The sequence below is a fragment of the Microtus oregoni genome, unplaced genomic scaffold (assembly GCF_018167655.1).
Source record: "Microtus oregoni isolate MIOR12 unplaced genomic scaffold, Mior012 000013F_ref0000133, whole genome shotgun sequence".
Taxonomy (NCBI): domain Eukaryota; kingdom Metazoa; phylum Chordata; class Mammalia; order Rodentia; family Cricetidae; genus Microtus; species Microtus oregoni.
Window position 1 is genome coordinate 28,984,766 of NW_024543072.1, and position 14,512 is coordinate 28,999,277.

General features: G+C 43.3%; 1 protein-coding gene and 1 non-coding gene across 2 annotated transcripts; both read left to right on the plus strand.

Moving 5' to 3' along the window:
* Positions 1-964: 964 nt before the first annotated feature.
* Positions 965-1,071, plus strand: LOC121455467. The gene has a single exon (XR_005975494.1). It is a non-coding gene; the product is annotated as a U6 spliceosomal RNA (small nuclear RNA).
* Positions 1,072-7,726: 6,655 nt separating this feature from the next.
* On the plus strand, positions 7,727-13,115 carry Pdhb (pyruvate dehydrogenase E1 subunit beta). Its single transcript, XM_041663065.1, has 10 exons — positions 7,727-7,821; positions 7,895-7,948; positions 9,166-9,273; positions 9,367-9,429; positions 9,511-9,546; positions 9,889-10,174; positions 10,707-10,817; positions 11,114-11,205; positions 12,214-12,355; positions 12,588-13,115. Exons 1-10 carry the CDS (start codon positions 7,780-7,782, stop codon positions 12,731-12,733), a joined length of 1,080 nt encoding a protein of 359 aa, XP_041518999.1. The 5' UTR covers positions 7,727-7,779; the 3' UTR covers positions 12,734-13,115.
* Positions 13,116-14,512: the final 1,397 nt, after the last annotated feature.

A 14,512-nucleotide genomic window follows, 5' to 3' on the forward strand; every position in this document is an offset into this window, starting at 1 on the left:
ATGATGACAAACATTCATAGCCCATCAAATGACCAGAAATATCCACCCCACCTCTTGGGAATGTGGTTGTCATATTCTTAAAATTAATTCCTGGTAATGTGGTAATGACATCTTTAGGGAACCCTGAGAAAGTGGGTTAATGACTAAGCCCTAGGAGAGCTAGCTGTATCATTTTTTGTTCAGTTTCTGTGTGATGGGAAAGTGTAGAGCTTATCTGAAGTCTTGGCTAGATAGTCTGTGAGGATGAACCATCTCAGCTAACAGTGTTGAAATTGTCCTGAGTGGATTATAGTTCAAAGCTGATATTTAGATGGTGTTTGTTAGCTTAATGGCATTACCACAATCCAGGTGGAATTGCTGTGGGGCCCCATCATCTCTTTGGAGATTTCAAAGTTTGCTGTTAGAAATGGTCACAGTTCACTACAGAAAAACATCTTAAATGTCTTATGCAGCAGATCTCTGAGAGGTTAAGGAACCACAATCTATTAAGTATATCTGGGGTACACAAACTTAATTCCTAGTTACCTGCTTCAGACTAAGTCCAAAATCATGTATAGGAAGCTAGATGAAGCCTATTTGTAGAATTAGTTAGTACTTTATATGACCATTAATATCATTTAAATATATAGAGACATATTATAAATTTAAATATATATAGACATATTATAAATTTAGTGATAATATTTATATTTTAGTTACAATAGGATAGTCTATTAATTTTTGTTGTCTTCTGTTCCATATCAGGTGGCTCTGCTGACATGAGACAGAGATTTTTAGATTTTCCTTTAATCAGCATGCTTGGGTTTAGAGAAGGAGAGAGCAACACTCCAACTCCAAAGCCAGTTTTAAGCTTTAATTGGAATAGGACTTGAAAAAGACCATTTGCATTATATGTCTGTAGAGAACAGCAGAAACAAATATTTGGGAAGATTATGAAGTTTTATCCTGTTAGTAATGTGCTATAGTGCTTGCTTCGGCAGCACATTTACTAAAATTGGAACGATACAGAAAAGATTAGCATGGCCCCTGAGCAAGGATGACACAGAAGTTTGTGAAGCATTCCATAATTTTTGCATTTCACCATCATCTTCAAGTACATAAAAGAACACATACTGGTGATAAACCCTACACGTGTAACCACTGTGATAAAACCTTTTCACAGAACAGCAATCTCCAAGTACATCAAAAGACACATACTGGAGAGAAACCCTACAAATGTAATCAAATGTGATAAAGCCTTTTGGCAGAAATGTAATCTCCAAGTACGTCAAAGAACACATACTGGAGAGAAACCTTATCAATATAATCAATGTGGTAAAGCTTTTGCAAGTCATGGAGACCTTCACAGACATAACAGAACACAGACTGAAGAGAAGCTCTTTGAATGTAATCAGTGTGATAAAGCATTTTCAAGGAGCTCTCAACTCCAAATACACAAAAGAACACATACTAGAGAAACACACTATGAATATAATCAATGCGGTAAAGCCATTTCATAGGTCAGTAGTCTCTACCTTCACAAAAGAGCACATACTGAAGATAAACCCTATGAATGTAATCAATGTGGTAAAGTCTTTTCACAACTTAGTAGGAACCAAAATAATAATATAAAAAAGCATGATGGAGAGAAGTCTTATTAATGTAATCAATGCGGTAAAGCTTTTGCAATTCATTGTGAGCTTCACAGACATAAATGAACACATAGAGGAGAGAAGAACTTTAATGTAATCAATGTGATAAAGGTTTTTCATGATGCTCTAAACTCCAAATGCATGAAAGAAAACATACTGGAAAGAAATCTTATCAATGTAATCAATGTGGTAAAGCCATTTCTTTCTTTTTAAAAAAGTTAGTTTTTCGAGACAGGGTTTCTCTGTAGCTTTGGAGCCTGCCCTGGCACTAGCTCTTGTAGACCAGGCTGGCCTCGAACTCACAGAGATCCACCTGCCTCCCGAGTGCTGGGATTAAAGGTGTGCGCCACCACCGCCCGGCTATTTATTTATTATGAATACAATATTCTGTCTGTGTGTATGCCTTCAGGTCAGAAGAGGGCACCAGACCTCATTACAGATGGTTGTGAGCCACCATGTGGTTGCCAGGAATTGAACTCAGGACCTTTGAAAGAGCAGGCAATGCCCTTAACTGCTGAACCATCTCTCCATCCCAGGTAAAGCCATTTCATATGTCAGTGTTCTCCAACATCACTAAAGAACACATACTGGAGAGAAACCTTACAAATATAATCAATGTATTAAAGCCTTTGTATGTCATAGAAGTCTTTATATCCATCAAAGAACACATACTTGATAGAAGCCCTACAAATTTATCCAATGTTGTAAAGCCTTTGAATGTGTTATCAATTTTAAAATCATGAGAAAGAATCATACTGCAGAGAAACTTTTTTAAAAAAAAATTGGGGGCAGGGTTTCTATGTAGCATTGGAGGCTGTCCTGGAAATTATTTGTAGACCATGCTGGCCTTGAAGTCCTAGATATGTGCCTGTCCTTCCCAAGTTCTGAGATTAAAGGTGTGTGACACCAAAGTTTGGCCAGAGAAAAAGGGGTAATGAGTGTGGTAAAGTTTTCCTCTTTGTAGTAGTCTTTATACAAGAGTAAAACTTTTAGTGGATAATAGGTCTGTTAAAGCCTTTGCAAATCATGGTACTCTTTGAGGATGTAAGTGTTATGGTTTAAGTAAAAATGCTGCAGATCCCCAAGTGGCAGCAGCAGGCCATGAGACCATGCTGCCAGTCCCCAAATGGCAGTGGGCAGTGGGTCCTGAGACCACAGCCAACCACAAAGGCAGTCGGGTCCCAGGCACGAAGCCATGTAGCAGGTGAGAGACAGAGACAGATAGGCATGCCATGCAAAGTGAACCTGCATTATTCATTTAGTGGGTTATGGAAGGGAAGGCGAGAAGGGGGAAGAACAGAGAGAGAGAGAGAGACAGAGAGAGAGACAGAGAGACAGAGAGAGAAACAGTGAGGGGGAGAAGTAGAGAGAAGGGAGAGGCAGAAGCTGCCTCTTTGAGAGAGAGTGAGAGACAGAAAGGAAGGGACTCAGGCTGGAAACTGAAGATCAGCCTGCCTCAGCAGATGGAGGAAGGAGTGGGCATGACTTGTCTCTTAAAGGAACAGAGCAGACCATTACATTCCCATCTCTTTTTTTATAATAAAAAGGTGGGAGGTTAGGCACCACAGGTTAAAGGAATTGGGGCCGCAGATTCTCAAAACTGCTTCCTTTTTATTTAGGGGCATCATCTTTGGAGGGGACCTGAGAAGGCTGGGTGCTGGTCATATCCTGGCATAGCTAGTCTCTTTGCTTCTGTCCTGTGTTTGTGGTATGGAAATGTCTGGTGTCTCTTATACCTTTTTAAGGTATTGGCAGAACAGAGGATAACGTTAAATTAAGGGAAAAATTTTAAGACCAGGGAATTGAGGGGGATGTATCTGACCTCTTTAAGGTGGATCCTTCAATTCAGCTCCCTGGAACTCACAAGAATTCTTTGAGTTTGTAAAAACAGAAGTTTTAGACATATACATTGTATAAACAGTAGCATATTTATGTCAGAATGTCTGTGACAGATACTTTTACACAATAAAAAGTATTTTTAAGACATAAATTCTTTCACAAGGAATGTTAAACAGCCCTACCTTATGTCAATATTTTGTACAACAGCCAATAGAACTAATTCATAAACAGTTTCCTGAATCTATAATTTACCATTACATGAATGATATCTAATTGACTGATTCAGAAACAGATACCTTAGAAAAAAATATTTGATGAATTAATGAGAGTTTTGCCTTGTTGGAGATTACAAACTGCTCCTAGCACCCTGCACTCTGGTGTTCCCCAGTCTTAACATGGGAAAGATTTTTCTTTTAATATTATTTAACTCTCTACTAAAGGATTTCCCAGGAATCTCACCAAATCTGCTGACATCTCAGTAGTTTGTTGTCTGTGGCGAACTGAAGCCCCTCGCACAGTTTCCAAGGGCAAGCCTGCCATTTGGTTCTTGGCAAGCAGCAGCCACTGCTGTGAGTGCTTGTGCGAAAAGACCCAAGGCAACTGTGGTAGAGCAGTCTGGCGTGACGTCTCCGTCCATGTGACTGCACCACTAGTTGGAGTGCCAAATGTTGTTTTAACTCTGGCACAGTGGCTGTGCCTTAATCTCAGCCTTCAATTGCAGCTCAGCAGTCACCAGCCTGCTTACCTAGCAGTAGCCTGGCAAGAATCCTATTCCCGCAGGCATCAGTCCTGTGGCTGCCACTAAAGGTAGCTTTAACTAAATCTCTGTCGTTCTAATTATGACTAAGACTCGAGATTCAAAGGTTGGGGTACAATCCTGTTAGCTCAGAGAGGCTGAGTTGCAGCTAGCTATCCCCAACCATGGAAGACTCAGGCTTCCACTTCAACAACCAGAAAAGGCTGTGCCACTCCAAATCCCTCCTTACTACTTCCTGTGTCTCTCTGTCTCTCCCAGATACCTTCTGGTGCTCTATGATTACTTCCTGTCAACTTGCTGCTAATGCAGCCTCCTGACCCAAGGTTAATTTAATTAACAAAAATACAAACTTGGGGTTCACAGTGTGATTGAATATCCCCCTAATATTCCCTTATCCTAGGTGAGTTTAGTTTGTGTCAAACTGACAAAAACTAACCACTGCAACAGTGCAGAATAAGCAGTCACAGAAGCTGATGTTAATTTCATGCCTTATCAGAGCTGAGACTCTGAGAAAACATGGCATCAACATCCTAGACATCTGTATTATATCTCACTGCCACCCAGCATATAGAGAGACAGGGTGCAGGATGGAAAAGGGCTGTCAATCACTCAGGAGCTCAGGCTTGCCCTACTCTGCTCAGGTGGTCAGCCGTGTTTCTGAGTCTTGTGATGTCCATGTTTTCTTTATCATCCCTGGCATTCTTCACTCTGACCACGTTTGCACTCAGACACATGAAACAATGACTCTCAAGATAGTATCCCCTCTGGTTTCAACTGTGTAATCCTCTAGGGGCAACTGGTTTGGGAGAAAGATTCATTCAGACCAAGCAAATTGCTAATGATGTGAATAAAAAATGAAATACAAGGAGGAGGAGGTGGCTACTCTAAAGTATGGAGGAGATTTTTATTGTAGAAATGGGGGAGAAAGCAGGGAAAAGGAATAGTCCAGCCTGAACATGGCTGGCAGACTTAACTAGACCATGGGGGACGAGGACAAGAAAGGAGCTGATGATCAAAGAGGTGGTCCAGGCAAAGAGACCAAACCCTGTAGCCAAAATGGGATATATAGGGATCCGACTGGGGAGGAGGGAAGGGAAGCCCAGCCCCTGGGAGGGGGTAGGGTGGGAAGTGCTGGAACGTGCCACAGATACTGAATAAGACTTGTGCTGGGTTTGGGAACCTAATACAATGTATATGTACTAAGTTATTAATAATATGGATATATAGATTCTCTTTTATAATATAGGGTACACATGATAGAACATAAAATTGTCTTGTGATGCTAGGCTATGGTGGCGCACGACTTTAATCCCAGCACTCGGGAGGCAGAGGCAGGCGGATCTCTGTGAGTCTGAGGCCAGTCTGACCTACAAGGACAGCTAGGACTGTACACAGAGAAACCCTGTCTCAAAAATAAAAATTGTCCTATGAGAATCAAAGTTAAATGCTGGAGGCTATTTATTGTTTATGTTGTGCTCCCCTAAATAGGTTTGTCTCATTTGCACCAGATGTGCTTAATCACATGTGGGCAGTAGGTACATATACAGGAAACACATCAGGATATATGCTTGCCCCTGATTGGATGTAGGCAGAAGGTACAGGATGTGTGCTTGCTTATGATTGGACCCAATAGAAAATACAGTGGCCTTCTGGCTTTGTCTTTTTAAACCTTTGCAAAATGTGACTTGTCACCATTTCCTGGGAACCCCAGAATAGTCCAGGGGTTACACAGAGAAACCCTGTCTCATGGGAAAACAAAAAGACATTCCATGAAAGTCTTTCAAAGCAGGGGAGATTAAAAAGTCCTTATCCTAAACACAAATTTTTAAAGTATTTGATAGAACAGTTCTATATTTGCTATTCCTTCCTTCTTTCCTTCCTTTCTTTCATTTGTTTTGGTTTTTTTTTTTTTTTTTTTTTTTTTAGACAGAGTTTCTCTATTGCCCTTGCTGCCTTGGCACTCGCTCTGGAGACCAGGCTGGCGTGGAACTCATAAGATCCACCTGCCTCTGCCTCCTGACTGCTGGGATTAAAAGACAGCACCACTACCATTAGGCGCATATTTGATATTTCTTACAAAGTGACCATTTGATGGCAGTAGTGAGGGAGATTTGGTAGGGGTTGATCCCATACCTCAGTGTCCATCTTTCCATTTACAGATGAGATAGAATGAAAAGAATAAAGGCCACAACTAAGCAGCTATTCCCAAATGTCTGTCTCTAGTCCTATCAAGTCTTTAGGCTTCAGACTTCTCCAGTCTGGGCATTGAGTGAAAAAAAAAAGGAGATAAAAAGGGAAAGAAAGGACATGACTGCTCCTCGGTATGGCGGAGGCGAAAGTTTATTATAGAAAAATGGGAGCGCGTCGTCAGAAGCAGGGGCATCTGGGAGAGTCCAGAGTGGACGTGACCAGACTGAGCTGGGCCACTCGGGGAGAGTGGGGGGAAACAGGAAACTAGGTACAACAGCCAAAACGGCAAAAGGGCCGGTAACCAAAATGTCTGGTTATATAGGGAAGAGCTTCTGGGGTGGGGAAGGACAACTCAACCCTTGGCTGGAGACTTCAGGGCAGAGGGGTGGGGTGTGCCAGACAAACCAAGTAACAGTAAGGGCTGAAGGAAACTGGGAGAACCTGGTGGCCATGTCCGCTTTGATGTATTAAACAGGCACCTCAGCCATATGTCCCAGGTTTGAAACTTAGAAGATATACCACCTAAATTCAGCATGATCAGAACAACTTCCTCACCTCTTCAGAAGACAAAACTAACAGAAACCACCTACAATCACTGATGTAGCACACATCACAAATACTTTACTGAAAGTGGACACAATGCATGCTTGAAAGCTATTGCTTATAGTCAGTGGACAGCGCCCATTCATACATGGTGAGGGCTCTCTCAGATGTCTCTGCCTCTGGCCATGCTCTCCCATACATCTATAATAAACTTCCTCCTCCACCATTCGGAGAAGCAGTCATTTCCTTTCCTTTCCGTTTCGTTGATTTCGTCCTCCTCCACTGGACTCTGTGCAAAAGTCACGTGGTACTCGAGGCCTGCAGTGCCCGCAAAGGGGTGGCTTTAAGGTCCCTCCATCCTCGGTCAGCCAGGCCGCACTGTGTCTCAGCACGTGGCAGGCAGCAGTCAGGGGTGTGTGCACGGCGTGCTAGTTGCAGGAGAGCGGCCGCAAGCTGCCGGCAAAGCCCTCTCTAGTGGGCCTGGCCAGAAAGGATCAGCTGCTGCCGCTGCCGCTGCCGCCACTCCGGCGGGCTGCTGACGGGCAAGGTGGGCGGGGCTCGCAGGCATCACTCCCTGACATTGGCTACAGCAGCAGAGGCCTATAGGGCAGTGCCTTTAGCCTGAGGGGCGGGACCCTCTTGCATTGCGCTTTGCTATTCGCTCTCTGAGGAAGGCGGGTCCCTTAGCCGTCGCTTTCTATAGGCTCCTCCGGACGGAGGCGGGCCCTAAGGTCGTCCCGCCCCACCATTGGTTGCGCCAGGCCTGGTCTGCGGCGCTTCTGTGTTGTCATTAGGCCGCCAGTAGAGGACACGGGCAAGATGGCGGTGGTGGTTGGCTTGGTGCGGGGGCCCTTGCGGCAGGTAGGTCGCAGTCCCCGGTACCCCCGCGGCCGACCCCGTGCCCTCCCTGAACCTCCTTCTCTCTCCCTGCCAGGTTTCCGGGCTGCTGAAGAGGCGTTTTCACCGCTCGGCGCCCGCGGCACTGCAGGTAACCGGCGCCTACGCCGCTGGGCGAGGCTGGGAGGGGGTCCCCAGTTCCCGGGCAGGCCTGAGTGGGCTGGGGGGCATCGCGGACCCTGGCGGCGGCCGAGCCCCGGGGATGATTCTCGCTGCCTCTGTCCCCGCCCGGCGCCACTCACACCGACACCCCTCCCCGCGAGGCCGGCGGCAGGCTAATAAACGATCAGTAACCTCCCCCAACCCCCGAAATTGTGGTAAAATATTAGTTTCAAACCTTTTGTTAAAATGTAAAGTTCCGTGGCATCGGATGCATTCACCATATACGCTATTTATTTCTAGAACTTTTTTTGATCCTCCGAAACAACGCTATCCATTACACGATTATAACTCACACTTTCTCCAACCGCTGTTATAGACCATATTGTATTTTTCTGGTTCTTGTTCAGTGTGCTTGTTCTAGAATGTCACATAAGTTGAATCATTTGTCCTTCTGTGTCTGGCTTATTTAACTTCTCACAGGAGCTTCAAGGTTCATACATGTTGTAGCATACATACATCAGACTTTCTTCCTTTGAAAAGTTTAACTGTATCCTTTGTACACTTTATACATTTATTCAAGGATAGATATTTGGCTTGAGTCCCTGATTCTCTGGCCTCTGTGTATCTAGAAGTGGAAGATTTTTACCATTCTATTTACTAAAGTAACAGTTCCTAGGTTGTGGATGTCAAGTGTTGGGCACTAGTGAGTGCTTAGCCTTAGACTTCCTTGCTAGTTCTCTGCCTCCAAGAATAGTGATAAAACAGCCTAGCATGATTTCTACTTAGGAAACTGCCTGCCAGCTAGTTTAGGGGTCCATCAATTTTCTCACCTGGGTATATACATCAAGCAGCACAACAAAAGCATTCTGTAAGCTGGTCATTAAGATCTAGTGAAGGATTAGTGACAGTGTTACTTACTGAACTTTAATTTGTATGCTATGTATATCTGCTTTGTGTATGTGTGTGGGTGTGCATGTGTGCACTTAAAGAGGCTCAGTTTCCTCCTTCCACTATGTGAGACCTGGCGATCAAACTCATCAGACTTGGCCATCTTGCCTCCTCAGATACTTGGAACTTTAAAAGGGAACTGCTTGAGTATTAAGTTTATGTTCTGTGTTGTAGGCAGCCTTGGTAAGTATAAGGAAGGGACTCTCCGTAGTATCTAAATCCTTTACCGTATTTCCTGTTTATATACTCCTGTGACAGTTGACAGTTCGTGAAGCTATTAATCAGGGTATGGATGAAGAACTGGAAAGAGATGAAAAGGTATTTCTGCTTGGGGAAGAAGTTGCCCAGTATGATGGTGCATACAAGGTAACTGAAATAAGTAAACTTGATATAAAATTTAAAAATACGCATTTGCCCTGACAGAACCTTGAAGGTCAGGGGGTTAAATCTTAATTGTAGGTTAGCAGAGGCCTGTGGAAGAAATACGGTGACAAGAGGATCATAGACACCCCCATATCAGAGGTGAGCCTTGCAGACCAGCTTAGAGTTGAGGATTCAGTTTTATTTCTGTGGACGTTTCCTTAGACTGCTGTTTCTTTACAGATGGGCTTTGCTGGAATCGCTGTTGGCGCAGCTATGGTATGTACTATTAGTTATGAAATCTAAGAGATATCCTTTAATATTATCTTCTGAAATAATTGACCTGGGCATGGTAGCACTCACCTTTAATCTAACCCAGCACTTGGGAAATAGGCAAGCAGATTTCTGAGTTCAAGGCCAGCCTGGTCTACAGGGTGAGTTCCAGGAAAGCCACGCTAAACACAGAAATCTTGTTTGGAAAAACCAACAACAAAACCAAAAAAAAAAAAGGAAGAAGAAAGAAAATATTGTTTGCAATGTTGGAAGAGTGGCGTGGTTATTTAGTATTCTTCCTTGTTGTATTTAATCTAATTAATGTTGATGTTTTTTCCTACTTGACAGGCTGGGTTGCGGCCCATCTGTGAATTTATGACCTTCAACTTCTCAATGCAAGCCATTGACCAGGTTATAAACTCAGCCGCTAAGACTTACTATATGTCTGCTGGCCTTCAGCCTGTGCCCATAGTATTCAGGGGGCCCAATGGTGCCTCAGCAGGTGTAGCTGCCCAGCATTCACAGTGCTTTGCTGCATGGTATGGGCACTGCCCAGGTTTAAAAGTGGTCAGCCCCTGGAATTCCGAGGATGCAAAAGGACTTATTAAATCGGCCATTCGTGATGATAATCCAGGTCAGCATGGTAACATTAGAAACTGACATGAACTCTTGCATGTGAGGAACTATCAAGGGCACCTAGTGAGATGTAGACACCACATATGTAGAGTGCTAATGGTTTGTAGAGAGAAAAGGTAGTAAAAATCGTGCTTTTTTTCTCTGCTGTAAGGTGCTGGTTACTTACTGCACATCTGCACCATTGGCTTAACCTCAGCAAGTAGAATTATATTGACCAAAGCTGGGTGGGGATAGCACACACCTTTAATCCTGGGGTGTGGGGGTGGGGTGGGGGAGGGTGTGGATGTAAGTTCAAGGCCAGCCTGGTCTACAGGGCTAGTTCTAGGATAGCTAGGGCTGTAACACAGAGAAACCCTCTTTCCAAAACCAAAACAAACAAAAAAGATTTATATTGACCGAACTTAGGTGCCTGCACGTAACCCATCCTGAAGCTTCTAGGCTTCTGAGTATTCAGATGAATGATTTCACTGTCTATACATTCTTAGTCATTTTGTCTGTAGTTGATGTTTGAAAACTTTAATGCCTTGCAGTGGTGATGCTAGAGAATGAACTGATGTATGGAGTTGCATTTGAACTTCCTGCAGAAGCTCAGTCAAAAGATTTTCTGATTCCTATTGGAAAAGCCAAAATCGAAAGGCAAGGTAAGAACACCTTAGTATATATTAATGACTATTTTCACTGTAGCCCTTGTGTTTGCATAGGCCAGAAGTTACTGCCAAGTAGTTTGACTTAAAAAGTAAAGGTTGAATGAGCTCAGGTTATGCTTTTCTGAATCTCTGTCTGGTACGTTTGTATTTCATGTCCAGAAATACAATCTCATTGCTCAGGTCACTGAAATAAGGTGAAGGCTTGATAAGACAAGAGCCACAGCCGGCAGCAGAATCACCGGTGCTACATCGGTTCCATTGACCTCTAATCTGTGACCACTTTATTTCAGGGACCAACATCACTGTAGTTGCCCATTCAAGACCAGTGGGGCACTGCCTAGAAGCTGCAGCTGTATTGTCTAAGGAGGGAATTGAATGTGAGGTAAGTGGACATTCGCTCCCCTCCTTCTTTAAATCAGAAACTCCCTTTAGGACTCAAGGCTGTTGAGTTGGACACACACACAAGATTCTGGATCTTTTTAAGTCCCTTTCTCAGGTTACAATCCAGTCGTGCTGGCCTGGGGTGACAGCTCATTCAGTAAAGGGCTTTCTGTGCCAGCATGAGGACCTGAGTTTGGATCCCCAGCACCATGTAGAAACAAAAAAAGCCGGGTGTGGCAGTATGAGTTTGTTATCCCAGCCCTCGGGAGACAGTGCTTGCTAGCCTGGCCAGCAAGTCTAACCAATCAGTTAGCTCCAGATTCAGTGAGAGGCCATTTCTAAAATAAGAAAAAAAAAAAAAAAAAAGATGAGGAGGTGGAGAGCAATTGAGCAAGGAACCTGACGTCATCCTCTGACTCCTCGCAGTGCACATATAACACACACACACACACACACACACATGCACAAGATCCAGCGTTGGAGCTGGACTTCAGAAGTAATGGAACCTAATCTCCTATGTAGTTCTCCTTGGAAAGTATTACTTGCTGTGTTTTATAAGCTGTGAAATGGGGATGATAGAAATTCCCCATTGGGTGTCATGATGTAGGGCCTGCTGCACATTAAACACTCAACTATTTCTTTTGTAAGAGGGATGATGAAACCAGGGAGGGTGAGTGAACCCTGTAGGTGAGCAAAGTTTCCTGTAATGGGAATACAGGTTTCCGCTTTAATTATAAGTTCTTTGACTTTTTGTTTAAGACAAGGTCTTGCTGTGTAGTCCACACTATCCTCAAACATGTGGTCATCCTGCCTCAGCCTCCTAAGTGTTGGGATTACAGGTTTACACCAACATACTGGTTTTCCTTTTAGTCTCTATTGTGTACCTATTAATAGGTGTATTCAGTTTTCCTTAACCCAGAGATTAACAAAAACAAAAAGTGTTGTTTTGGAGTCAAGGCTGTATTTATCTCTTGAAGTCTATAAAGCCTATTTACTGCACTGTTTGTAGGTGATAAATTTGCGTACTATCAGACCAATGGACATTGAAGCCATAGAAGCCAGTGTCATGAAGACAAATCACCTCGTAACTGTGGAAGGAGGCTGGCCACAATTTGGAGTGGGAGCTGAGATTTGTGCCAGAATCATGGAAGGTATTTAAAGAAAACTGGTTCTAGGATACAATCAAGCTGTAGTGAACAGTATACATAGATCAAAAGCTAGGTGTGACCGAATGACTTTTCTGCTTGTCAGTCTAGGGTTTTTGTCTATCAGGAAAATGTTTTAAAAGGTCCAGTCAGAAGCAGTGTCCTGTAACTAGGGTTCATTACCTTGTTTTTCTCTGAGTCCCAAACCAGCCTCTCAGATGAGCCTTCTTTTCTCCAGGCCCTGCATTCAATTTCCTCGATGCTCCTGCTGTTCGTGTCACTGGTGCTGATGTCCCTATGCCTTATGCGAAGATCCTAGAAGACAACTCCATACCTCAGGTCAAAGACATCATATTTGCAGTAAAGAAGACGCTGAATGTCTAATTTGGACTTTGAAATCAAGTCATTGACATTTATTTAAAATACTTGTTGGGACTTCATCTGATGTGTACTGAGAAACTTTACTATCATAAAGTTAATGCTAAAGCAGCAGCGGGTTGTCTGTACTGGTAAGAAGTGTAAATGTGCTTATGGGTGGAAAACACTCCCCGCCCTAGACGCTATACTTTCTTTGTCTGTTACTGTTAGTCTAGTCTTTGAATAAGATTAATATAAATATTTACCCTCTTTCACTACAAGGGGCAAGAATGTTGCAGAGTCCTGATGAAAGATATACCCCCAGAAGATAACTTATATGTTTTAAAAGTATATTATCTACATTTGCTGTTAAATTGTTTTGATAAGGAATAAAGGGGATTCCTACCTATGAGTAGTTGTATTTATTTTTCTCCAAGACATGTTTCTCTGTTTAACAGTTCGGGATGTCTAGGTACTCGCTTTGTAGCCCAGGCTGGCCTCGAATTTACAGAGATCTGCCTGCCTCTGCCTCCCAAGTTCTGGGATTAAAGGTGTGGCAAGTAATTGTATATTAGTGAAATAACGTATGTGGAAGTCTTGGGGTACTATTAAGAAATTAGTGTCAGATGAAAAATAACCTGATATGCTGTATAAATGCAGCTTCCTTAGTTTTTAAGAAGATTTCACTGTATCCCTGGCTGGTCCAGAACTATCTGTAGACCAGGATCTCATAGACATCCACCAGCCTCTGCCTCCCAAGAGCTGGCACTAAAGGTATATTCCACGTACCTGACCCTAATTTGTCATTTCTCTACTGCCCCAGGGCCATATGCATGTTAGCCAAGTGCTCTGCTACAGCCCCAGATGCTATTTGCTTTTATTCATGTATCTAAAACTTCATCCAAAATTGCAGAAACTAAAAGCAGAAGCACTCGATCCAGGTTTCCATCATCAAAATAGTCTACTGCCGGGGGCTGGAGAGATGGCTCAGTGGTTAAGAGCATTGCCTCCTCTTCCAAAGGTCCTGAGTTCAATTCCCAGCAACCACATGGTGGCTCACAACCATCTATAATGGGGTCTGGTGCCCTCTTCTGACCTGCAGGCATACACACAGACAGAATACATAATAAATAAACAAACAAACAAATAAATAAATAATTAAAAAAAAAACAAAATAGTCTACTGCCTCACAGCCCTTTTCTTTTGAGGCAGGGTCTCATTGGCTCAGGTTCCTTTAGTAGATGATGATGACCTTAAGATTCTGACCCACCTACCTCCACCTCCTAAGTGCCACAGACACACACCACCATACTTAGTTGAGACAGTGCTGGTAATGATCCAGGGCTTCCTCAGTGCTGTACAAGCGCTTTGTCAACTGAGTTATATCCCCAGTGCAGTGTCTCAACTCTTCAGACCTAACAGAGTTTCTTTTAAAATGAAAGATTCATGTGAGGTGCTCCTCCACAGTATTCAAACAGATACTGTCATATATGAGCCTCGTTAAAACTTGATGGAAGGATTTAGACAAGTTATGTCTGTATGCCTGAAGGCCAGAAGAGGGCACCAGACCTCTTTACAGATGGTTGTGAGCCACCATGTGGTTGCTGGGAATTGAACTCAGGACCTTTGGAAGAGCAAGCAATGCTCTTAACCACTGAGCCATCTCTCCAGCCCCTAAACAAGTTATGGAAGTGTATAGATAGTCTCTAAATAGTAGGGGTTATCAGCAGGTATGAAGGAGATAAGGAGACAGGACAGGAGGAGAGGAGTAACACCACACTTCACAAAATGTGCTGTATGAAGTTC